General features: G+C 36.2%; 1 protein-coding gene across 3 annotated transcripts; it reads left to right on the forward strand.

Annotated features, from left to right (window-relative positions):
• Positions 1-1,652: 1,652 nt before the first annotated feature.
• On the forward strand, positions 1,653-25,417 carry RXYLT1 (ribitol xylosyltransferase 1). Of its 3 annotated transcripts, XM_072655257.1 has the most exons (7): positions 1,786-2,019; positions 3,468-3,635; positions 7,592-7,694; positions 16,711-16,786; positions 21,199-21,513; positions 23,051-23,221; positions 24,408-25,417. In XM_072655257.1, exons 4-7 carry the CDS (start codon positions 16,731-16,733, stop codon positions 24,826-24,828), a joined length of 963 nt encoding a protein of 320 aa, XP_072511358.1. In that variant the 5' UTR covers positions 1,786-2,019; positions 3,468-3,635; positions 7,592-7,694; positions 16,711-16,730; the 3' UTR covers positions 24,829-25,417. The 3 variants fall into 3 exon arrangements, with proteins under 3 accessions (XP_072511357.1, XP_072511358.1, XP_072511359.1); XM_072655256.1 differs by lacking the exon at positions 16,711-16,786 and having other exon boundaries at positions 1,653-2,019; XM_072655258.1 differs by lacking the exons at positions 1,786-2,019; positions 3,468-3,635; positions 7,592-7,694; positions 16,711-16,786 and adding an exon at positions 20,414-20,551.
• Positions 25,418-26,029: the final 612 nt, after the last annotated feature.

Here is a 26,029-nt window from a genome sequence, read left to right on the forward strand (position 1 = left end):
TTTTTAAAACAATTAAAGGTCTTTCACAGCCAAATCTGGTGACATTCAACCATCAAGCTGGATACTACCTTTGCTGGCCAACAAGAATATTAATACTAATAAGCCAGCACTAAGGATTGGATTGTATATGGAACTAACAGATCCCAAAACTTTCTCCCCTGTAAAATGGAGATAACAGAAATTGAGACTGAGAGGTCAAGTGACTTGTTCAGGGTCACACAGCTAATTTTAAACATCTTAGTATTATAATGAATATATATGTATTTTTTACTTCCCAGACTCTGTGAAAAGGTCTTGCGGCCACCAGGGGTTCCCATACCATACTCTGAGAATTTCTAATGTTTTATATAACATCAATATTGTAGAAATATTTTTTTAAAAACTTCAAAAGACTTAGGAGTTCTGCATCAAGGGAATGATTAACCATGCTTCCAAAGGAGTTATGAAGAATACTGCCCACTTCATGACAATGAGTTGTTGGGTTAAAATGTAAAATAGGAAACAAAAACACAGCTTTGTAGATGGGCCTTGTGGGATTTTGTCAACCTGAAATAACAAGAAAGCAGTCAACAGAGCAAAAATTACAATATTTAATCAGGGCTAGAATTTGCAACTAAGGTTCCACACAGCAGCAAGTGCTGGGGAGGCAGAAGAGGGGGACTGGCCCTGGGGTTCTTATAAAGCATTTCAGCAGAAGGAAAGGAGCTACAGGTGCAAGGGAGTTGGGACATTCCAAGGTTTCACAAGGTAAGCTAGTTTGCATACCCACTAAAACTCCAGAAAGTTTGGGAATCCCAGAGGGGGAAGGTTTAGGAAATTTACAAAATAGTCAAGACGCTAGGGATATTTGGTCAGTCTCAGACACATTCATGGGCCTGGGAATCAGGACTACCAGGTCAGCTCTAGTGAGCTGCGTTCAACAGGCTGGACAAGGTTTATAGGAGGCAAAGCTGTCTTTCTTCTTTCACACTTTCCTTCCTTTTTTTACAGTCCAAGAGTTCTGCCTTTCCTTCTTTCTTTGCTACAGGAATTGTCTTTACTTGTTTCTTATGGTACAAAGCTTCCTTCATTTCTTCTTTCTGATGATACCAAGGTTTTCTTTATTTCCTTCATAGGATGCAAGGATTCTGTCTTTTCTTTGTTCTTTCTCATGAGAAAGGGATTGTCTTTTCTTCATTCTTTCTTATGGTACAGAGCTGTTTTTTTCTTCGTTTCTTATGACATAGGGGCTCTTCTTATGGTACAAGCTATGTCTTGGCTTCCTTCTTTCTTACTGCTAAGAGGGTTTCTCTTTCTTTCCTATGATAGTTGTCTTTTTTTCCCTTTCCTTTCCTATACCTGTTCCTTTTTCTTCCCTTCCCATGATACGAGTTGTATTTTTTCCTTCTTTTCCTATGATACCAGTTTTTTCCTTCCTTTCCTTTGATACGGGTTCTCTTTCTTATGAATCTTTTTTCTGATAAAACAATTGTCTTTCTTTCCTTCCTTTCTTCCTCATCAAGTGAGAAAACGAAAAAATGTTACTTTTTTAGAAATCCTTGCTCGGTGAAATGGAAACCCAAACCAAGCCCAAAGCTTGGACTGGGGGGAGGGGGCGGGGAGGTGTCCGCCCGCGCCGCGGGGTCAGGCCTGCGCACGTGAGCGCGGCCTCCACACCGGAGCGGGCCGGGAGCCGGGCCGCACGCACGGGCTTGCCCACGTCCGGGCCCCCGGGCCCAGCAGCGCCATCTCCGCCTGCCGCGGTGGGGGCGGGCCAGAGGCGTCCGCCCGCGGCGTGCGGGCTCTGCGGCTCCTGCTCCGGCGCGGTGGCGGCGGCGAAGATGGCGGCCTGAGGCGGAATGCGGCTCACGCGGAAGCGCCTGGCCTCGGCGTTCGTGGCCGCCTACTGCCTCTTCTCGCTCTACGCCGCCTACAGCGTCTTCTTCGGCGGCCACCGAGGCCGCCGGGGCGCGGCTTCCTCCCCGCGAGGCCCGAGGGACGGGGCGGCCCCGGGAAAGGGTCGGCGCCGCAGCCGCGGAGGTAACGAGCCCGCCCCTACCCCTTCCCTCTCTGCCTTCCTCCCTTCTTCTCCCCTCCCCCTCCCACCGCGCGCTGGGAGCCCGGCCCGGGCAAGGCCGGGAGCGAAAAGCGGCCTGTCAGTGCAGGGGAGGGAGGGGAGTCGCGAGCCTGCTTAGGCTGGGCCAGGCCTGACTCCTCCCCTCCGCGCCTGGCCACGCCCCCTCCACCGCCCTCCAGGCTCCCGGGGGCGCCACGTGCGCAGAGCTGGGCGCTCCAGGCTTGGCGCTTACCTGCCTCAACTTCCCCAGTTTTAAGATGGGCATCATAATACCTTGCGCCATTCACGGCACCCCATGTGCCTCAGTTTACCCATCTGTAAAATGGGGATTAGAATAGCGCCTACCTCACTGGGTCGTTGTGAGCATCAAATGAGATTATATTCGTAAAAAAAAAAAAGCGTCAAAAATTCAGGAATTAGTTTGAAAATTATTCCCATCATGGGATCACAGAATTTAGACGGCATTGGGGAGGAAAGACCTTTAGAAATTGTGTTTTACAGATGAGGAAACTGACCAAGTTAAATGACTTGACCAAGGTAGCACTAGTGGTAAGTTAAGTGGCACAGTCAGGTTTTGAACCCAGGCCTGCTGAGTCCAGGAAAGGTGAATGAATACTCTTTGCATGTCTTGTTCTCCTGTCCTGTATTTAGAGCTATAAAATCTGGTGAATGATAATCAAGCTAGGTACTACCCGTATTAGAAGAGACTTCTGTTACACCCTAATGAGATTACAGGAAGGATGATTTTTCTTGCCATGTTTTGTAAATTAACATATTAAGATATGTGGAGTGAAGGCTGGACCTAGGAAGATATTTTTCTCTTTGGACTCTAGTCATTCCGAATTTTACACCAATATTTGACATCCTGAGTGTAATTTTTACAAAGTTGAATAAATATTACTTTGTCTTTCTGAAGTATTGTTTTTATGTGCAGGGGATTATTTATGTAACAGGTGACAAAGACATAGTAAAACATCAGTGAACGCTATTGATACATACTATCAGCATATTTGACCAGCCACTTTTGGAGAGGAAATGTATATTTACATTTTAATTCTCAAACTCAGAACAAAGAAATGTATCAAATAATGAACTGACTACTGCTTTTAAAATTTTTAATTATGTACCGTTGCATGGAATTGAATTTTGCTTTCATCATTTCCACACTAGACTACTCAAGTTCTGGTGAAAGTAGATACAGCTAACCTTTAAATTGTTTGAAGAAAGCTACAGCTCAAGTAGTGAGAATTTATGCCTTAAAATTTTGCCCTGTCCCTACATTAGAGTTTCCCCTTAGTTATATACATTTTTAAGTTCCCTATGCCTATCCTAGTAATCTTTCATAGATAATTCCTGAGTGTCTGATACCATATTAACTTCCTTGTCAATACTATTACTTTTTAAAACACAGAACCCTCTTCTTTGACAAATGAAGAATGGAATCCTTGGGAAGCAGATGAAAAAATTGAGCAGCTTGCTTTGCAACATAAATATGAAAGTAACTTCCAGGTGCTTAAAAAGAAATCTCAGAAAGGAAAAATAGACCTAAAGGTACAGATCTGGGGCAAGGCTGCCATTGGTGAGTTATTTTATAAAAGTATATGGTAAAATATATCACAAAATAATTTTGCTTCTAAACATCATAGTAAATTGGTATTTTTGAGTGTATCTTCATCCATGACTGATTATTAAGCTCTTAGATTATATATGATATGGTAGTATTGGAAGTACTATAAAAAAAATTTTGTTGTTATTCTGAACTCAGCTAATATCAACAAATAGGCATTTTCATATATACATAACAACCACAAAAAGGATTGGGCAGAAAACCATAAATCTTTCATTATGTATCCAGCTTATATTTTTACAAAATTCAGCATGTTAGTTGCAAAGCTGTCCTGCCTATCTGTGTCTGCTGAAGGCCTTCTTCTCTAATATGCATTTTAAAAACTGCTACAATGACTATCTTTTCTTGTTTTTCTTTGATTCCTATTATTGTTTCACTTACCCTCTTAATTTACTCCCCCATTAAAAAAAAAAACCTTATGAAAAATAAGCATAAACAAACAAAAACAAATGATTGCTAAGTCTTTCAAAGATATTTTTCTTTATAATGTTGTAGTAATTGTATAAATTGTTCCTTTGGAACTTCCCTAGAATCCTTCTTCAAAGTTACCTTGCTATTTTTTACCTTTATATAAATATATGTTACCTTTATATAAATATATGTAAGTAATCAGCATTTTCTGTTGTGCTCTTTAATAATACTACAGTACTAGTGTGAGTTGCAGTCTAGCATAGTGAATGGACAGCTAACCTTGAAGATATGAAAACCTGAGTTCAAACTTTGCTTTTGACTTTTTCCAGCTGGACTCTGACAAGGCACAGGTACTTTGAGTGGTGCAGGCAACTTTCTAAGACCCTTACATTGTTGAATTGTTGCGGATATGCATTAGGAGATGGAGTTACTAACATATCCCTTAACATATGATGAGATCATATGTTAGGTCTGAGAAAAAATTAGACTCTAGTTTTAGGAAGAGAAACTAGTAGAGGGACTGTATAGCATCATTATATTCAATTTAATTTGATTAACAAGTAGTTATTGAATGGCCAGTATGATATATTGGAAGGCAGTATATTTTAGAAGACCTCTGATTTTTAATCAGACAGCCTAGATTTTAATTGCGGTTCTGTTTGGCCCTCAACCAAGACATTGAATCCTGAATTATCTCCTCTGCCTGCTCAGGAGATAGTAATACTTACCCACTTGGTTGTTATGAGGAAAAGGTATTTTGGTTTTTTTATCGCTTTTGAGACTAAACCTTCTTTAGAGCTAGGATAAATTTTTGTATCTCCTTCAGTGCCTAGCATCATGTTATGTACACAGTAGGTATCACCATTTGTTGAATGAATATATCTTTTGTATATGTGCTAAGCATTGTGGGCAACACAGGAAAAAAAATAGTTGGTCTGTATCCTCATAAAGCTTATAGTTAAATTGGAAAGATGGGACTAAAAATACATAAAACAACATTGAGCCCCAAAAAGACAGTATAACATTAAATGTCAGTTGTGTACATTGGACAATAAATGCTATAAGAGATTGAAAGAGAGGAAGATCAGTTTGGATAGCTGGAATGCCAAGGAGAATAATTATGGTTTCGGTGGTCCTAAGATGGGCCTTGGAATATAGTTAGGATTTGTATGAAAGAAAGAAAATCTGGAATGTTATAATAGATGAGGGTGAAGATATGGAAACTTTTTTTCAAATTAATTTTTATTGATTTTTTTTTGTGTGTGTGTGTTATCACTTACCTTTCCTAATGCATCTTTTTCCCCTCCCAGAGAGTCATCTTTTATAATGAACAATTATAAAAATTACATAAAAAGAGGAAGAAAAAGTTATCAAAGCTAACATTGAAAAACTCTGATATTATATACATTGGTCCAAACCCAAGAAGGAGATAGATCATTGAATGTGAAGGATATGTGAGCAAAGATGTGAAAGCTTGTGTTCTTTTAAAAAAAATTGTATTGATATATTTTAGTATGGCATCATCTTCATTTTCCAATATATCTTTCCTCTCCTCTCTCTCTGGAGAGTCATCCTTTATAATGAAGAATAAAGAAGAAGAGAAAAAGTTCAAAACTAATCAGCATATTGAAAAAGTCTGGCATATGCAGTGTTCTGTATCAGAACCACTTGTAATTTTACAGCACTCAGAGCCAAGAAGTACTTTGTCATATCTCTTCTCTGACCAGTCTTGGTCACGGAACTCTAGTAACATTTGATTTGAATTATTTTACTTTTTTTTAATCATTTATTTTGTTATATTCACTGTATATACTGTTTTCCTTGTTCTACTTACTACACTTTGCATTAGTTCATATATTATTATCCCTTGATCCATTTTCTAATTCAGTATTTACTTTGCTTTAACCTTTAGATGACCTGTACCTCTACATTGGCATCTGGGATTATTACTTTTTCTATAACCATTTCTATGTTGTCCAGTTAAAGTATAAACAATTTCCTTTTCTTTTTTCCCAGATCAATCAGCAAGCATGTATTAAGCATCTGCTCTGTGCCAGACACTATTCTAGGCTCTGGGCATACAAAAACAAAAATTTCCCTGACCTCAAAGGGCCTATATTCTTTTGGGAGGAAACAATATACATGCATATAAATAAGTACAAATTAAATACAAACTTATTTCAAGAGGAAGACCATAGTTTTTAGGCTAGAGCATCAGCAAAAGTTTCAAGTAGGAGGTTATATTTGCTCTGCGTTTTGAAAGAAAACCAGGAATTCCACAAGGCAGTTTAAGACATGCATTTCAGGCAGGGAAATCATCAGCAGACATACAGAACCAAGAGACAGAAGGAACAGTGAGAATACTGGTTTGATTAAAACATTGATTTTGTCAAGAGAAATAAAACGTGACAGCCATAAAGAAGTAGATAGGAAGCAGGTTGTAAGAGCCTTCAAATACCAAACAGAGGAGATTGAATTTTATCCTAGAGACTCTAGGAAAGGAAGGAATCATTTCAAAAGAAGCATGACAGCAGTCCTGTGCTTAAAGAATATCACTTTGGCAGTTTTCTGAAGTAGGCACATCTGGATCCTTTCCCCATATCTGGTCCTCTCTGGGTTCTCATATACGACCTTCTGTTGTCATCCCCATACCTCGTTGGTGCTGTCTCCAGTGTTGGAGGGATATTCCATGTTTCCCATACCTCATTTCAGTAGAATCCTCTCCTTTGAAATTTCAGCCCCAGCATCACCATGAAGCTTTTTCTAATCCCTCTCTCCCAAATAACCTTGAACTTAACTAGTTTGTATCTATTTGTATTCTCTTTATATCTGTTCTGTATATAACTTTGCATATTGTCTCTTTAGTTGTCTAGTTGTCTATTCTACTAGAATGCAGAATTGTAGAGCAAATTTTGAATATCTTTTAAGTTAAGCAGGAAAGAACAGTTTAATCACTTATGTAATGCCCAGTTTTAGATGTTAAAACTGTGATCCACCCAAATGTTTATAGATGAAGTCTTGATTATGTTTTGTATATACTTGGGTGAATTTTAATAATGACTAATATTGTATGGTTTTTTTAATAAGGTTGCCTAGCTTTTCCCTTTCATTCCCCTTTCTTTCCTCATAAAAAGTATAAAGAAAAACAAGATCAAAGAGAAAAAATTCGCCAAAAGCCATTAATAAATACTAAAAAAAAAATTGACCTTGTATGTTCTACCCCAGTAACCCCACCTCTGTAAGGAAGTAGAACAATAGAGACCAACGTTCTAATGCAAAAAATAGTATTTAGAATATTAATAATGTTAAAACATTGATCTGTTATATTTTTAGTATGGGGTTTATTTTAAGCAGTTACTAATTGGTCCTCAAGAGTTGTGAAAATTCATAAATAAGCCAAGGAGGAGAAATGTTTGCCTAGTTAATTGAATTAGACATTACTGTATTGTAAATAGACACATGTACACATAGATTTTTTTTTTTTTTCTGGTTACTAGGTCTTTATCTGTGGCAGCATATTTTTGAAGGACTACTTGAACCTGCTGATGTCACTGCTCAGTGGAGAGAAGGAAACTTAAAAGCAGGAAGAACATATTTCAGGTACTAATTGTGCAACCTTTTAACTTTTAATTGCTTACAAGACTGTTTTCTAAGCAGGAACAGAATGTAACAGAACAGCAGGAACAGAAAAAATATATTTACTTAAATTCATTTTAATTCAGCCTACTTACTGTAAAGAGGAGAGAAATAAACTTCTTGAATAACAAATTAACGTTTAAAATGGTGTCCTTGGACATTTTTAAAAGAAATTTAAAAATATAAATTATTTTAAAATTACCAATTAACTTTGACAAGAAGACAAAATTACAATAAATAAATCCCAAAGTACTTTGCATGTTGCCTGATCACATATGCCTGTTGCATTTTAAAGATGCAGCTTGACCATGTGAAAAGCATAACTTGAGCTTTAGATGTTATAATGTTGAATCTTTGGGAGCTTCTTAGAGGGTAGAAATGGGGAAGATATCTTTTTATTGGCAGAGCATTTTAACATAGATGCTTTTGAGGTTAATGTCATATTTTTCATTTTTGACCCCTTCTTATTGCAATCATGTTTACTTCTTAAACCAGATAAATCTGTATGAAGGCTATTACTAATATTCTGCGACCTTGCTTGTTAAAAAATTATTTCATAAATGAACTTTATTAGATGATTTCAGAGGTTTGGAACATTGAGTTACAGCACTCAGAGGGAACCATATTATTTCTTTATATTCAGTAAAACCAATATTTTTATTTGAGTTTTTTTCTTATCCATGAGTTTATAAGAATTTTATTTTATTCATGGAAGATTTTTAAATGAAGAGAGTTCTACAATTCTTTACTCAAAAGAATTTAGCAAAAAGTGTGTTGTTTGAGAAAATGTGACCCAAAGATCCTGTTTTCATTAGGTTTCTATTTCTTCCTCACCAATATCAAGAAATAATTATAGTTAAATACTTAATGTCACTACTTAATTTTTATTGCCAGTTAAATTCTTTATTGTATACTTTTACATTCCTAAAAGATTTTTCCATGTGTATCTTTTCAAAATAATCTCACTTTAAAAGCATTAACTTTTTGTTAAATTTGGCAACAAGGTAGCTATAAATTTTAGCTTTCCTTACGTAGGTGTTATGTTCACCTCCTTGTCTGCATTGGCATGCTCTTGATGCGTACTGAGTTTGCAGTTCATGAAAACATTTAAACTTTTTTAACTGAATGGTTTTCTTGCCATTTCTTCCCCATCTTAGACTTTTTCAGTTGATTTTTTTTTAACCCAAAGTAGATCTTTGCATTTGTTTCACTTAGCATTAATCTTAGAGATAGCCTACCACTCTAATCTATCAGGATCTTTTTTGACCCCAGTTCTCTCTTCCAACATATTAACTCTCCTGGTTTTGAATTATCTGAAGATTTGATAACCATCCATTCATATAAATTTGAATATGTTCTCATTAGATAGGAATCTCCTATACCACTCCATGTAGGCTCTTAAAATTTGTGGCACTCTTATTTTGGTACTGTCAAATAATTGGACAATGTTCATTAGCTCTCATAAGAGAATATTACTCTCTAGTGCCAAGGTTGAAGCACCTTCCAGGTGCTGTTTAAGAGGATCCCTCTGTAAAAGGCTTTTTCTCTGGTGAATCATTAGGGTGCAGTGGTGACCCTTAGTTCTGAAAGTTTGCAGCAGAAGAGTCCAAACTTTAGTAGATACTCCTTCTGGAAGAACTGCATATGATCTCACACTAGTTCTATCCAGTTTCCAGCCTGTCTAAGGTCAGAGTCCTCTATAACACCTTCTTCCCCTTCCTTAGCTTCTGTTTTTGCATTGATGAGAGTCAAATTACACAAAAAGAGGCAGAGGGGGCTAAGGATAAGACCATTAGCTCTAAATATGAGATTCTTATCCAGTAACCTATGAATTGATGTACGTTAATGGAATGGACTCACATCAGTATTTCAATCCAATTAAGCTAACATTTAGAAAATACCTACCATTTTCTTTTTCTCTTTCAAATAAAAATATTTGTCCTTGAATCTCACATAACACTTTACTTTGTAATATTGTATGTTGTAATTATGTATCTTTCTTAGCACCCTACTAGACTGTAAAGTGCATGAAGGAAAGGTTTACATCTCAGGTAAACTTTGTATCTTCCCTCAGTGCCTAATATAGTGCTCTTCATGTTTTACTGTTAAGAGGCTGTTGAATGAACATTGAATACCTGTATTGAATGCAGTCTTGTAGAACTGAAATTATATGACCTTTAAAATATTGGATGATCAGGTTTTATCTTTTTATGGTGTTCTATCTAATGTGTATGTCAGACTCATTTCTCTTTCTTATGAATATCTTTAAAAAAAAACACCTCAGTCTAGTGGTACTTAAATTGCTCCAGTGAAGGTTGGCTGTTCTTTTGTTGTTAGAGCTAGACAATAATATGTATGGAGCAAATTTCAGTTTCCTCAGTTCAAGGAAACAGAAAGGAAAAATAGGTCACAGCATATCAACATTATGAATTGCTTTGAACAAAGAAAATTAAATTGTGTGTTTTATGCAAAGAACTTTGGGAACTGAAAAAGGAAACCTGGGGCAGTGGGGATGCCTGGGGTGTTAAATTACTGGAGAAAAATTAAAACAAAATGAAGGCATCACATTCACAGCAGAAATATGTTTTTGACCACTAGAAGCAAGAGTAACTAAGAAAGGCACTAAAAGTTTGTGAAAAAGTACAAATGCATTATTTAGTTCTATCAATACCTACTATGTGTAACTATGTTGGGTGCTAGGAACGCAAGGACAAAAATCAATTTGTTCTTGTCCTCCAGGTTTTGTACTTCATGTGTGCAGTTAAGTAGAAATAGGAGAGAACTCTTTTACAGCTGAGATCAGGAAAGTTTTCCCAGATCTGATAGCACCAGAACTGAACCTTCAGGAAGGAAGCTGTTGATTGTGAAAGGGGAGAGTATTATATAGGAAGAGGGTACAGGCAGCCTGTACAAAGGCAGAAAGACAGAAGGCAGAATGTCTTGTCTAGAAAACTTGTTTAATGGTTCAGTTGGGCAGGAAAGTTTAAGTACAAAGAATAAATGTAATGTGTCTGGAAAAAAGTAGAGGGGAGCCAGAGAACAGAGCAGTTTACATGTCAGGCTAAAGATTTTGTATTTTTTTTCATCAAGGCTGTGGTAAGGAGCCATGAAGATTTCTTGATCAGGGAAGTAAAATGGTCACACCTGTATTGTGGTTGTATAGAAGATACATGAATGAAGTTGGAGACTGAAGCAAGGGAGACCACTCTGGAAGATACTGCAGATAGGCCAGGGTGAAAGTGACGAGCGCCCAGATGGGCAAGTAGCCATGGGAGTAGAGAGTGAGTAAGTGCAAGTGAGGATAGACACTAAAATTAATGAGACTCAACCAGTTCGTTGGCCAAGATATAGGGATTGGATGACCATTGAAGATGTATTTAAGCAGGTAAAGGCTAGAATCAAATAAGTGGGGGAAAAAAAGCTATCAGGTTTATAAACCTGTGGGTTTTTTCCACATTATTTAAAGAAATGTAAAAGGGGAAAAGGTTGTTTTAGAAAAATGCAGACAACAGTTTTGAGAAAAATATTTTTTTATCTAATTGAAGCTTTACAATATCAAGAGGTATACAACACAAATTACCATAACTGAGGGTAACTTTGTTAGAAATAATAGTTTTATATAAGAAAAGACCTTTCAAATTTATCCATTGCTTGATTTATCTAATTTATCCATGCCTTTGAATAATTGATTATGTTATGCTTAAATCATAAATGCAGATTTTTTTAAATGGTAATAACTATAAAGTACAAGCTTTGTCCTAGAGAAAGGATGAAAAAAATGCATCTACTTTTTGCTGAAAACTAGGAATGAAGCATATGCTGTCTGAACATAATCAATGTGGTAGTTGGTTTTGCTGAACTGTTTCTGTTGTTTTAATCTTTGTCACAAAGAAAGACTCTGAGCAACAAAGAGGAGGGGCGTATTTAGAAATGAATGTAATATAAAAGCAAAGGACACTAGTAGCACTTTAAAAATAACTAAGTGTAGGGATTGTGAAGAATGACCAGAAGCATGGCATATTATAATGTAAGACTTTAGAATGTCAGTAAATTGAAAAAAGCTAAAAGACAGGAATTAAGTCAAATGAAATAAAACCATTGAGAAAGAGAACAAGGGAATGTGAAATTAAAGAAAGGTAATATCTTTATAGGAAGGGTCATGGCATGTCATGACCAATAAAGAAAAAGATGTAAAGGCTGTGATCCCTGATCTTCAGTAGTGACCATAGGCAATTGGCAGAAAGAAAGTAGAACCCTTCTATACCTTAACTGTTGGCACTACAAATTTTTGTCTAGTGTCAGATGATCAACCTACTGTTAGAAAAATTGAGCCATATCAGTATTGACATTCTCATGATAAATAAAATGAGAAGACGAAGCAAAGTTGCATAAACATGGAAAAATGATTTGCAGGGTCTTCCTGGGGAAGTAAACATGCTATGCTCCAAATCACATCACCTTCATTCCGAATGCTCTTCTTTTTTGCTTCATTCTTGGAGAATGAAACACTGTCTCAATTTTTTGGACTCAACTCCCATGTGGAATTTTTCCTTTTTGACCATCCCTCTCTACCTAATTTTTAATCTCTCCTTATCCATCAGCTCCTTTCCTATTGCTTACATACATGTCCAGATCATCCCCCCTTCCCTGAAAACCTTTACTTGATCCTACTATCCCCTTAACCTACTATCTAATTATTTATTCTTCTACCTTTCACAGCCAAAATTCGAAAGGCAAATCTTTCTATACTCATTGCTAACGCTTTCTTGCCTTCTGATCATTTCACAATCTCTTGTTGTCTTGCTTTCACCCGCATCACTTACCTAAAACTTCTCCCTCAAGTTACTAGTGACATACTAGTTGGAAATCTCAAGGTCTTTTTTCAGTACTTATCCATCTTGACCTCTCTGCAAAATTTGACACTGTAGATCATCCCCCTCCTTCTGAATATTCTTCTCCTGGGTTTTTGTGATACTGGTCTGTCATAATTCTCTTCCTAACTGTCAGACAAAATTCTTCTCAGTTTAACACTGAACACCGAATTCAAGAAAACACATAACAGACCTCAACTGACAGCACAGTCTAATCTCACTATCAGACTACTAAAATGTATTTTTTTCTGTGTTTTACAAATCTGCTGAATGAGGAGTAGCATGAGATTCAGCTCCTAAGGAATAAAAAAGAACAGCTAGACAGCTCCTCTGACTGCTTCACCAATCAGAGATTAAGCGAACTTAGCATTCCACCTAACAGAACTTTTCATAGGTTGAGTAGACTTGGGATAAAGCTAGTCATACAAATATTGATGATATCTATGTAACATATCCTCCAAGGCACATTTATTAAGTGCCTACTACATACTACCCATTAGCAATAGTATGAAGTAGAATTATAGAATGAATTCTGTTTTATACTTTCCTCTACTTAAGGATGTTATGTTTGATGAATTAACAAAAAGAAAAGAAAAGAAAGGTCACATAACATATTGAATAGAGAGCCTTTGTCAGAGTCAGTACTATTTGGATTCGACTTTTAACATATACTGGCTGAGACTCTTCTCAATGCCCAGGTTAACTAAAATTAAATGATAGAGATAAGTAGACTGTCTGTATCAGTGTAAGGAGTTTCCATAAAAATCATTTAACTGTTACTATATGTTGAAGATAGTGCCCTAAAAGCCACACATGTGTTTTATTATGGATTACATTGTAGAATTGTCTCATCCTGGGGTCATTAGGAATAGGCTTAAGGGAAAAGTTCTCAATAATAAGACACTGCTTACAAATGCTACAACTTGAAATCAATCTATTCAAACAGTGAAACATTGTTTGAATAGGAAATGGAGGTGGAGGAAACAAAAATGGGGGTCTCAACATTTCTCAAGAAAAAGTTATCAATTAGTACAGTTTAGCCTTTTGATCTCCTTCCTAAGTGGAGGGAACTGGCAGCTATTCATTTGCAAAACTGTATAGGATCATGGCAGTGTATGCATGGTATTGTAGTGTTGTATTAATGGACAGAGAGATGACCTTAGAGCCAGGATTATCTGAGTTCAGGTTCTGACACGTACTGGCTATGTGACCCTGCAGAGGGAATTTCTTCACCTGAAAGTCTCCTGTACCAGTCAAGTCACTGGTCACATTGTCCTATCTCAACCTATTGCAGTTTAAAATAGTGAAAAGGAAGGGAAGAAAAAACACATCTAAAAGCAAGTCACTGTGAGACTCAACTAAACTAACATTGTCCCAAGAGTATTTCTAAAAATGCTGTCAAGAAATAAACATCCTAGAAATCCTTTTATTTCCCTTTTCATCACCAGTCATACTAGAACTCCACTTTTGAGCCCTGATACTTCAGGCTTTAGTGTGTTCTACAAGGAAGTGGAAAGGTCACTTAAAATAAGAAGTTGAGAACAGTGATTGGATCAGATCAAAGAAAGTATAGGTGGTGACACAATTTCTAAAGTATTAAGTGATTATTTTGTACTACTTCATGGAGATTCCAAAAGGATAGAAAAAATGATCATTAATATTCTTACTGAAAAAGACATTAGTACTGGCCTGCATGCTTATTTTTTCATATTTATAAATCACTATAAAAACGTTCTTCATAAATATCAAAGTCATCCTTGAAAATAGGAGAAGAGAACAGCTTTCATTCAGTCATGTGCAATTCTTCATGACCCCACTTGGTGTTTTCTTGGCAAAAATACTGGAGTGATTTGCCATTTCCTTTTCCAGCTCATTTTACAGATGAGAAATTGAAGTAAACAGAATTAAGTGACTTGCCCAGGGTCACAAAGCCAGATTTGAACTCAAGAAGGTATCCTGCTAGCCGTTTGCAAATGAATGTCTGCTTTAAGCCACCTCTTTAGAGTCACACAATTGACTGAGAGTTGCAGAAAATATAAGATTTGGCTATGTTTGTTGATGACAAAAAAAAAATTTGACTTGGTAGGGCAGAATTCTGTCTTGAAGGCACATCTCCAAACAAGGAGTCTCTCATACCTATGTTCAGAAAGATTCCTGCAATGGCTTGTTAGGGGTACTGTTTTTTTTTTCTTCAGGGTAAATTAAGTAGATGTTTCCCTAGCTGCCTTAAAACATAATTTCTAAAAGAGCAGCAACTTTGAGAAAACAAGGATTTAAAATATAAACTATTCCTATGTTGGACTTTTAGACCATTGGCAGTTTACTAGGTCTTTTTCACATGAACTATTCTCTACCCATGCAGCTGATATTTTGAAACATACAATTTAAAACAAAATTTCATAGGAATCCCTATAATTAGATTTGGCTCATTGTTCTGGTTTGTTGTAATCTTTTGGGATCCTTATTCTGCCATTCCACTTGTTAGTTATCCTTTCTAGCTTCATATCATCTGTAAATTTAATAAGCAAAAGTTATATAAAGTCATGTTTTTACTTTTTATCATTTAAATTTCTTCCTTTTGTGGACATGAGAGTGAGGGTAAAGGAAGTATCTGAGTATTTTTTGCACACTGCCCTTTGTACAAGTGGGGATTATGCCTCAATTTCCTAGTCATGGAGATCCAAAAACTAGAGTAGGGATAGCCTATGGCATGGAATTACCTAGAACTTTGAACCTGGGGGTCCTAGTTCAGGAGCTAGACAGCTGGGCCAGAGCTCCAGGTGTGAGAAGCCAGGATGAACAGAAAACGGGAACGAAAAACGATGCATTGACCTAAAAAGTGGAAAGACTGTGGGGAGCTGTCAGGAACTAAGCTGTGAAATTCATCCATGAGTCACATTCCACTCTTCCAGTCTGTGAATTGATTTGATGAATTTATCTAAAATTTCTTTTGAGTTTGGTTTTAATTATTTTACCATCATTTAAAGTTCAGTGATTTTAAATAGTCTGGCTAATTAATAGTTATAGCTATGAAGTGAATTACATTTTTACAAAAGTTTGCAATTGCTGAACTGTAGATATTTTAACTGACAATCTGTGGGAAATTGACTGGCCATTGGTTGCCTTCCTGTGCAAATATATCTATGTAGTTATTCAGAGTCTTTATGTTGAAAGGTTCCCAGGACACTCTGACATTTAATTTTTTTTCATTGTTGTTGTTAAAAGTAATAGAGACAATGTGGTATAATGGATAAGGACCCATCCTTAAAGCAATGATGACCTGAGTTTAAGCTCCTCTGTGACACAGACTACCTGTGTGAATGGGGCAAATAATTTAATTTCCAAATATTCTAGATCTAGGCAATTCTCCAAGATGATAAGGTGCAGAGAATATTCCAGCCTGCTTTGGTAGAGGGAATTTCCTTGCCCACAAAATTTCCTCTACCAATGAAGTATATATAGCTCCAGTCTGTATCCCAGTATAAGATGTAGCATTTTTTTCAATTATTAAAAAAAATAACCTTCCACTTTTGTATTTGTAATTGTGAATTTTTGTTTATTCTAAAGATGTTAATAGCCAGGTTTTCTCTTTTGCAGATTTTAAAATTCCCTTTTCCATTTTTCTCATTCTGAGTACATCCCAAATTTAAGTTAATTATAAGCTCCCTAAATTCAGATTACTTAAGGATATTTTAGATAGCTCCATCTTCCTTTTCCTGTTCTCTAAAGATCAATATCGCACTAAGAATAAGAAAAAAAGAAGTCTGAAACTCCTAAATTTATGATAAATGTATTTATGACTTAAGATCAAACTGAGCATATCCCAAACTTAATATTTCATCGTATGCCTCTCAGCTCCTATGTATCTGTAAAGTATACCAGCTTTCTTTCAGTCCTCTAGGTGGGATTGAAAAAAATAGAGCCATCTTTGACTCTTCTCTTTCCATATTGAAGCAAGATAAAGTCTCTACCTGTTTTTAAAGACTTCATAATTTTAATCCATCTCCTCCCTACCCAACTTCATTTTCTACTTCTTCTGTCCCCTCCTTTCCAATTAGATTGGTCTCATTACTGACTCACATTCTCTTTGTTCACTTTTCTTCTCCTAGAATGTGCTCTCCAGTGCCCCATGTCCTGGCCAATTCTCATTGATGTCTCACTTATTAGAACTACAGCACTTATAGTGTAAGCCATCTCTTATCACTTAATTATATATTCTTGCTTAGTATCTGTTGATTTTTGTCTTTCCACTAGATTGTACTCTCTTTGAATTCCAGGACCATGTCTTTTGTTTTTGTTTTTGTTTTTTTAAAAATCTGAATTTAATGAACACACAAAAAAAAAAAACCAGAAAAAGATAATTTTTTTTATAAAACCACAAATCAGTTTGCTTTTAAAAAAAACTTACAGATTCAACTTGTTCCCTTCAAAGTTGCCTTACTTGTCTAAGTTTCTCACTGAGCTTCTTTCTCTTCTATGCACTTTAAAAATGTTTCTATGACTCTCTTTTTCTTTCATCTTTTTTGGGGGGAATCGCTATTACTAGCCCTCTTCTCCCCACCCTCATTTAGAAAAGGAAAACACAATTCTTGTGACAAATAAGCAAAACAAATCTATACTTGCCATGTCCAAGAATTTATACTTTATTCTCCATTTTCAGTCTATCACCCTTCGTCAAGAGGTAGGGAATGTGAATTATCATTGATTAGCATGATTGACCACTACATACCTCAGAATTCTTAATTCTTTCAAAGTTTTTTTCATATAATATTAATGTTTAAATTGTTCTCCTGTTTCTCCTCACTTCCCTCTGTGTCAGTTCATCCAAGTCTTCAGAGATTTTGCTGAAGCTGTCTCTCTCTTGTCATTTCTCATTCCATATCCTCCACCATACCAAGAGCATACAGTCTGGGCTCAGCAAATACATATTGATTGTTATAGTGATAACCTAGCTAGTCATAAGGAAAATTCAGAGTTCTTTCCATTCTCTCCTATACATAGCTATTAATTTCCAAATTTTCATTATTTATGTGGATTCATTTTTTACTCCATATGTAGGTTGAATTTACTTTTCCTCTATAGTTTTGCTGGAAACTTGTTATAAATGAAATTCATTGTTCTGGCAGTTTTCTATGCCATTTTGGAGGAAAAGGGGAAAAAATACTAGTGCATTCACCAACAATTAATACCAGTAAGAAATGAATAAATTCTTTTTTTTGGTTATATACACGTGAAAACATCCTCCATGATATACATGTTCATGAGCAGATAAAGCAGCCATGCCTTTCATGTAACTGAAGAACCAGATTGTTTTCAGTTTATTTTCTACAAATCCATTTTTATTTCCGTCCTTCCTTCATTCTAATACCTAATGTAGCATATCTTTATCTTATTTAGTTAAGAGTTAAATGCTAGAGGTAAATATCCTTACAAACAAAAAAGAAGTGAAATAAAAGTATATTCTACAAAATCACCTGGTGCTTAAGACTAGGGTTAAAATTAGATCAGTAATAGTAAATATTTTTAACCTTTTTGCCAACTATCTTTAGTCTCATAGAAAGGTGAGACTATTATATTATTATAATTATTATTATATATTAGCTAAAAATTCTGCAAATACAGAATTATTGAGTTATTCCTGTTTTCCCCTTCTGGATTATATACCACATATAACCATCTGACAACATGGTCCAGACCCTCTACAGAGTTATTATGCACCATATAGATATGTATTGGTACAAACCTAATGCCCAGCATATAGGCACATTAGGATATGTATGCTCAAATTCCACAGAAACATACATTCATTGTTTGCTTGTGCTATATATATGTTTTTTAAAAATAGTATGTGATAACTGTTTCTATGAGCAAGTGCCCAAATGAAAGGCAGAAAGGAATGGTGATTAGATGGCTGACCCTGCAGTCAGGTAGACTGAGATGTCCTGCCTCAGATGCACAATCATTTCATGCTCAAGGGCAGGTGACGACCTTGCAGTACCTAAGGCGGCTCTGAGACTGTCACTGTCACTGATCCTCATCATCATTTGCCTACCCCACCCCTAAGGTAAGGAGACTGTAGTAGATAGTCCACAACTTGAGAATCAGTTATGTTGTTAAAGTTTTTTTATAATGTATTTGGAATACATTTGTTAGAATAATCAATTTTGTGACTGGGGTCCCAAGGCCAACCCACAAAAACTTATGTAACCTGTCACATAACTGAACTATAATACTGTAAAACCAAACTAACATCTCCCTGAGAAAATGAACTTTTCTTGGAATAGACTCTTCCTACCTGCCAAGCAGTCCTAGTGAGAACTCACTCGGCTCCAAAGCAGTGGCTCTGAGATCTGGGGGAGGGACTAAGGAGCAGAGGGGAGAGCATAGAAATGCTTGCCTAAGAGCAGAATAAGAGCTGTAAAATGACTAAGGGATAGAAGAGGAGAGAGCAAACTTCTTGCCAGTGTAAATTCCTGGGGATGCTGACCTTAGTAGCCCCCTTTTCTTTCATTCTTCAGGCCACAAGGAGTGACCTTCCTATTTCCTTATGCACTGCCATCAGCCTGGGGCTGAAAGGTTCTCTGCTGTGATGGGGCTTTGTCAAGAATTGTTTCTGTTATAAGTGCTCTTAGTTTTTCTCATTTTTTCATATTAATAAGCAGTCATAAATGTTAGTAGTTCAGCGAACTTTATCTATGTCACAGTTCCCTCTGTTTTTGGTCTTCAGGATTTTAGAATATCAGCTCAGAAAATATATAACAATTTATTTTAAGGTGAATTCAAGTGGTATTTAAAACATATATGTAATACCTTAATTCATTGCTAGAAGGTTTTCTTTCTGGTGGTAAATCTTTTTTACTGTCATCTAAGAAATGGAGGGGCCACAGTCTTTGCCTCAGAGGGAGTACCACTATGCTAACATCTCTGACCTTTTGAGCTTGAAGAGGAGAAGTGATATGTTTCAGCTAAATGCTGTTTGGAAGTCGCTGGTGAGGCACCATCAGATGTGAAGATGATGTACATTTTGTTGTCTATCTTGGTGTCTCTACAAATACCTAGAATAGGTGTCTGCACGTAGTAGGCATTTAATAAATGCTGATCATGTCATTAATTACATTTGAAGAGGTACCTTTAAGGGCAGTCATTGTGTATGATTTTCCAAATCCCAGTAAAAATGCTTGAAAACTGGAAAATGAAATCATACAGATTATTTCCATCATATAGATGAGCAAAACCTCCAGCAGTTTCTTGGCCTAAATTCAACTTTTTTCCCCCAAACTAAAATTAAGTAAAATTGATTGGTGAGTGAAGTTACAGCTGGTATGTGTATGTGAGTCTAAAAAGGCTATCCTGTAAAGCAGTTATCACTATCAGCTCCGTCATACTGAACTATTAATTTGAAGGTTGATAGGTGCCACCATGCCCCTGTGCATGCGCGCCGGCACACGCACGCACACATGCCCTAATAAGATTTGCAAGGATTTCAAGCATCAAACTGTGAGATAAAGAAGTACAGAGAGCAACTTTTAAGATCCCTGCATCTCAGTGCTTTAAGTGACTCCCTCACTTGGATACACAGAGCCTTCTCAAGGTCCATCATTGTTGCTTTGAGCCAGTAGGCTCACAGGTGGTACAGTGGGGTAGAGAACTAGACGTGGAGTGAGGAAGATCTAAGTTCAGATCCAGCCTCCGACACTTACTAGCTGGGTGATCTTGGGCAAGTCACTTAATTTCTGTGTGTGTTCAGTTTTCTCAACTGTAAAATGTAGATAAATAATATCACTTAGCACAATGCCTGGCATGAAATAAGTGCTCTATAAATGTTCCTCTCCTCACAGCCTCTGTCTTTCACACGTACATCCACCCTCCAGCCAACCAGAAATGGTTAGAGACTAGTCATTTCAAGACCCTCTTATGGTACATGCCTCCTTCATATACCTTAAAAAAAAGGTTTGTATATTTTTGCATGTGTTTATAATCTGTCCTCGCCATTGTCTCCCCTCCTCCTCTTGAACAACAATAAAAATACATGAAAAATAAAACTGTCATCATAAAAAGGAATAGTCCTACAAAACAAACTCTCATATTGCCATGCCTGAGCAGGAGGTGAGTCGAATGTTTTATCTTCAGTCTTCTGGACCCGTGGATTGCATCGATCGGAGTTCTAAAGTCTTTCACAGTTGTTTTTTTCTATAATATCATTGTATAAAAGGTTTTCCTAGTTCAGCTCACTTTACTCTGCATCATTTCCTAGAGTTCTTTCCTCTGAAACTGACTTTTTCACCATTTCTTACGGTACAATAATATTCCTTACATCCATATGCCATAATTTGGCTATTTCCCAGTAGAAGGGTACCCCCATCGTTTCCAATTTTGAGTTACTATGAAAAGAACTACTATAAATATTTTTGTGCACATAAGTAAGTCCTTTTCCTTTTTCTTTGTTCTCTTTGGGGTATAAGCCTGCTACTGGTATGGCATTCTTCTATGAAAAATTGGGCAAAATTTTGACAAGATTTGCAATGAAGATTAAATGTCTTATCCATTAAATTAAATGACATATCCAGATGTCAAGTTCCTTTGTTCTAATGTTACAGCTTCATCACTGGACCAGCCCTACTCCCAGGATACTTTTCAGTTGAGATGGATAATGTAGTGCTTGTTTTAAACGGAAGAGAAGACACAAAGATCTCTTTCGCCACACAGTGGTTACTCTATACAGAAACTTTAATAGAAGCTCGGAAACTCCAGCACGTTGCTGTGGTCTTACTTGGAAACGAACATTGCAATAACAAATGGATTAATCCATATCTTAAAAAAAATGGAGGCTTTGTGGAACTACTTTTTATAATCTACGATAGCCCCTGGATTAATGAAGAAGATGTTTTTCAATGGCCCTTAGGGGTAGCCACGTAAGTATAAAATGTAATTACATCGTCTTTCAGAATTGAATGCTTTAATTTCTATGCCATTAAAAGGAAAATTGTAGAATCAACTTTGAAGATTTTTTAGAAGAGGAAATTAGTTATCTGTCTGTGATCATTAGGGACAAGTAAAATTTACTGAAGCACATGTATAACCTCTATCTGATTGCTTTCCATGTGAGAGAAGGGGGAGGGGAGAGAGGGATGGAAGGATAGAAATTGGAACTCAAAACGTTAAGTAAAATATTTTAAAAATCTAATACTGTATAACTAATAAAGCACAGTACTAAGAGAATATATTAGTATGGTAGGTATTGTGTTATAATGTGGGACCTCCTATTAACCAGTCATATAAAATAGTGCTTAATGCTGTATTACACCAGGTTTGTTAGGTTTAAAAACATGATTTATCTCTGGTTTATCCTAATCCACGTTAGCAATATGCAACGGGTTTTTGTTATGTTTCCTGGAGGGGTGAGGAGTCAACCTGAAAACCATATTATATGGTTCTTTCTGTTAGTAGCAATTTTTCAAAACTAGATTAACTAGCAAAAAGACTTGTTTATTATCTCTACCACACAGCAATGTATTAGAAAGAGCACTGGTCTGGAAAGCTGCTTCTTCCTACTCTGTTTCTAGTTCTTTGACCCTGGGCAGGTCACTTAACTTCTCTCATACTCAGTTTCCTCATCTGTGAATTGAGATAATTGGCCTGTACCAGTGATTCCCAACTGGTAGACCCAGTCCACAGGCATCCATTATTACAAATCTTTGTATACACCATGCACTATTATTGTTTTTATTTGTTTAGCTACAACATAATACTCAGTGTGACATAGTAGAAGAAGCAGGATGCTTTCTATTGACTGAATAATGTCAAATGGATAAATATTACTTACTATTTTTCAAATGTCATTGTGATTAACAAACTACAAGTTAATTTAAAAGTGTTCATGAATTCATAGCAGCATTTTAAGATAATATACTTTTAATTTACAGATACTAACAGTACAAGTACTCTCATAAATGTGGAATATTGTAAAAAACTGAAAAGGGAGCCGTCATATATAAAAGTTTGGAAACTCTTGGTCGGGGCATCTAAGCCTCCCTGCCAGCCATCTTGCTGGGATTATGCACATGACATTGTTGCAAAACTTTGAGTGCAACCTACACAGCAAATGTAGATTAGTAATGGGAAGTATAAAAGGGAAATACAGACGCACCTTAGGTAGATAATCTTTATAATATAGAAGTAGCTGTCATTAATATTTATATATAATTACACTGATATATTTTATATGTATAGTGATGATATAAATTATATAATTGCTACAATAAATATTATTATTTATAAACATGAGTAATTTGTTAAAGATGATTTGTCAACATTTGGTTTGTAAGAAATGACAGTTCAGATTATGTACAAAAGTAATTCCTAACCTATCAATCTACATTTCATTCCTCAGTGTCGAAATGTAAAATAGATTGACATGTTATGTACTAATTTGTATGTTCATTTTTATAGATACAGAAATTTTCCTGTGGTGGAACCTAGTTGGTCACTGTTGCATGATGAGAGATCGTTCTTGTGTAATTTCTTAGGAACTATTTATAAAAATTCATCCAGGGAGACTCTAATGGACATTTTGAAACATGATAAAAACAATAAATTGTGCTGGATTACAACCAGAGAAGAGTAAGTTCAATTTCCTTTGCATATTCCCTTGGTTTACCAAAGACAGGCAGAAGATCTTGTTAGCCTGGGGCATTCATGGAAGGTCCACAAGAGAGAATTGCTGCACTCTCAGTATAGTCTCCCTGCAGAAAGTATATTAGCATCTAAAGCTTTTGGGGGCATCTTACAGAGACAACGTAGGACTTTAAGGTGGGCAGAACTGCCATTAGAGTAGATGTGGAATAATAACGGCAGTCGAAGGCGAAACCATTTGCTAGAGCTTAGCTCGGTGGCATTTGTTCGGCTAATTTGACATCCTTGCGAAGAAGTGAAGACGTCATGTTCGTCTTTCTCATTGGCATTCGTTGTGCTGTTTCAGGATTCTGTAGCTGGCAGTACAGTTTCTGTGAACTCAGTGCCACCAACACTGTGTAATTGGGAAAAGAAGGATGGGAGTGATCAGCAAACAGGAGGGGGAGAGGCTGATAGACCCGACTTCTTGTTGCTTCATTTAACGCATCATAAGTGTCAGATAAATGTTGTTATTCCAAGAATTGTGGACCATCTCATATTTTTTGCCTGGCAGCCTGTGCATAAATATTTTAAGGGGGAAAAACCCAGAACAGTCTATGAATATCAATGTAAGATTTTCATTTGAAAAATTGTAGAATCATTTTATAAAAATTTTTGTTTATGTAGGAACTTGGAGTTGCAGTGTTTGATTCTCTTCATAAAAAATACTGCAGTAAAATTCAGCTAGAAAAATTTATTATTGTACTCTTGATAATAGCCCTTGTTCCAGACTACCAAAGTGTATTCCCAGTTCAGCTTTTAAAGTAAATTTAGCATATGTGGATAGTACAGTACTCTTTAAATCAGTCATGAGAGGAAAATAGGAAAAACATATTTAAATATTAGCCATAATATGAGTTTTTAGAAAGCTATTGGATAAAAAGATTGATCATTGTAATACCTGCAGTGGTAGTCTCAAAATTTTGCTTTTTTGTTATGAACTTAAACATCAACAAGTCTCAGTGCTTTTAGTTCTTTTTAGATAAGATTTTCATTTTCTGATTTACCAACATATTATTTTTCAACCATTTCTAGTCTTTGATATTAGGTATAATCATTTTTTCTGAAGAACAGAAGCTGGGGTTAGAAACAGAAGTATGGAATGGGAATTCACATTCTTTTTGTTATTTTCTAGGTGGAAGCCCCAAGAAACAAATGAAAGTTTGAAGAACTATCAAGATGCTTTACTTCAGAGTGATCTCACATTGTGCCCTGTCGGAGTAAACACGGAGTGTTACCGAATTTATGAGGCTTGTTCCTATGGATCCGTTCCTGTTGTAGAAGATGTAATGACCCCAGGCAATTGTGGGAATGCATCCACCTCTCCTAGCACGCCACTGCAGCTGCTTAAGGCTATGGGGGCCCCCTTTATCTTCATTAAAGACTGGAAAGAACTTCCTGCTATTTTAGAGAAAGAGAAGAGTATGACCTTACAAGAAAAAATTGAAAGAAGAAAAACACTGCTTGGGTGGTATCAGCACTTCAAAGCACAGCTCAGACTGAAATTCATTAAAACTTTAGAACGCTCATTTTTAATGAGGGATAACAAAGGTTAGTTGTTCATTTGAACTCATAGTTCAGTCATGATTGAAAATGTACTTTTTAAAACTTTTAGTGTATGTGTTTTTAAGGAAAAAATTTGTTTTTTTGGTTTATAGTTAATAGACTACTGAACATTGGGGTGCAGGATTCATCCTAAGCTTTCTTGTGGAACTTACTCGTCCTGTTTTTAAACACAAAGTGGAATCAAATATTTTCTCTAAAATGTTACCCTGTCTCACCGTTTTTCCCCATTTTATAAAATTACATGGCCTTTATCCCTGAGTTTACCCTGTTTTTCCAAAAAGTACATGCATGTGTACATTACACACATGTTATATTCACACATCTGAGTGTGTATGTATTGCATATTAATTCAAGTTATTCACTCTTCCTGTTTTCAAACAGGAAAAGGAATTAAATTTTTTCTTAGAAATTCTAACTTCTCACCTTGTTTGCTCATTTTCTAAAATTCTTTGGTTCTTATCCTTGAGGAGGGTACCCTTTCTGACCTTTTAGATATATGTATAAACGTATGCTAATTTATGTACCTCACTCTTTCTGTCTTCAAACAGAAAATGGAAATAAAGTGTTCTCAAATTGTAAGCTCTTCTCACATTGTGTACCCATTTTCTGCAGTCCTATGATTCTTGTACCAAAGGCTACCCTGTATATCCTTTTGTGGATGTCACATATGTGTATATTCATTTCCATTATTTGTAAGTAATTGTGTGCTTTGTCAGAATCTTGTCAGGAGGATAGACCACCATGCAGAGAGGTCCCCCAAGAGCAACTGTCTTTAAGATCAAGCCAGTCAGGTGTGTATGTATATATACATGTATGTATATATACATATATACACACATGTATACGTATATATGTCTGTGTACATATACATATGTAAAACAAATAAAATGGGCATCCACTTAGAGTTTTTATTAATGTAAATGTGCATTTAGAGTGTTCCCCAAGGTCTTTCTGACCTTTACTTAGAAAATAAAGCAGGGTTTATTGAGAGCAGTTTTATCACCAGCACTTACGACCATCTTGGCATGTAACAAGCACACAATAAGTTCTTCATTGTCCAGACCCTGACTCAGACACTTGCTAGCTGGAGCAAATCTTTTAACCTCTCAGCCTCAATTTCCTCATCTTTAATTTGGAGGCAAACTCAAGTTGGGCAAACCTTAAAGTGCCATATAAATGCTAGCTATTAGC

This window comes from Notamacropus eugenii, chromosome 3 (genome assembly GCF_028372415.1).
Source record: "Notamacropus eugenii isolate mMacEug1 chromosome 3, mMacEug1.pri_v2, whole genome shotgun sequence".
In the NCBI taxonomy this organism is placed as follows: domain Eukaryota; kingdom Metazoa; phylum Chordata; class Mammalia; order Diprotodontia; family Macropodidae; genus Notamacropus; species Notamacropus eugenii.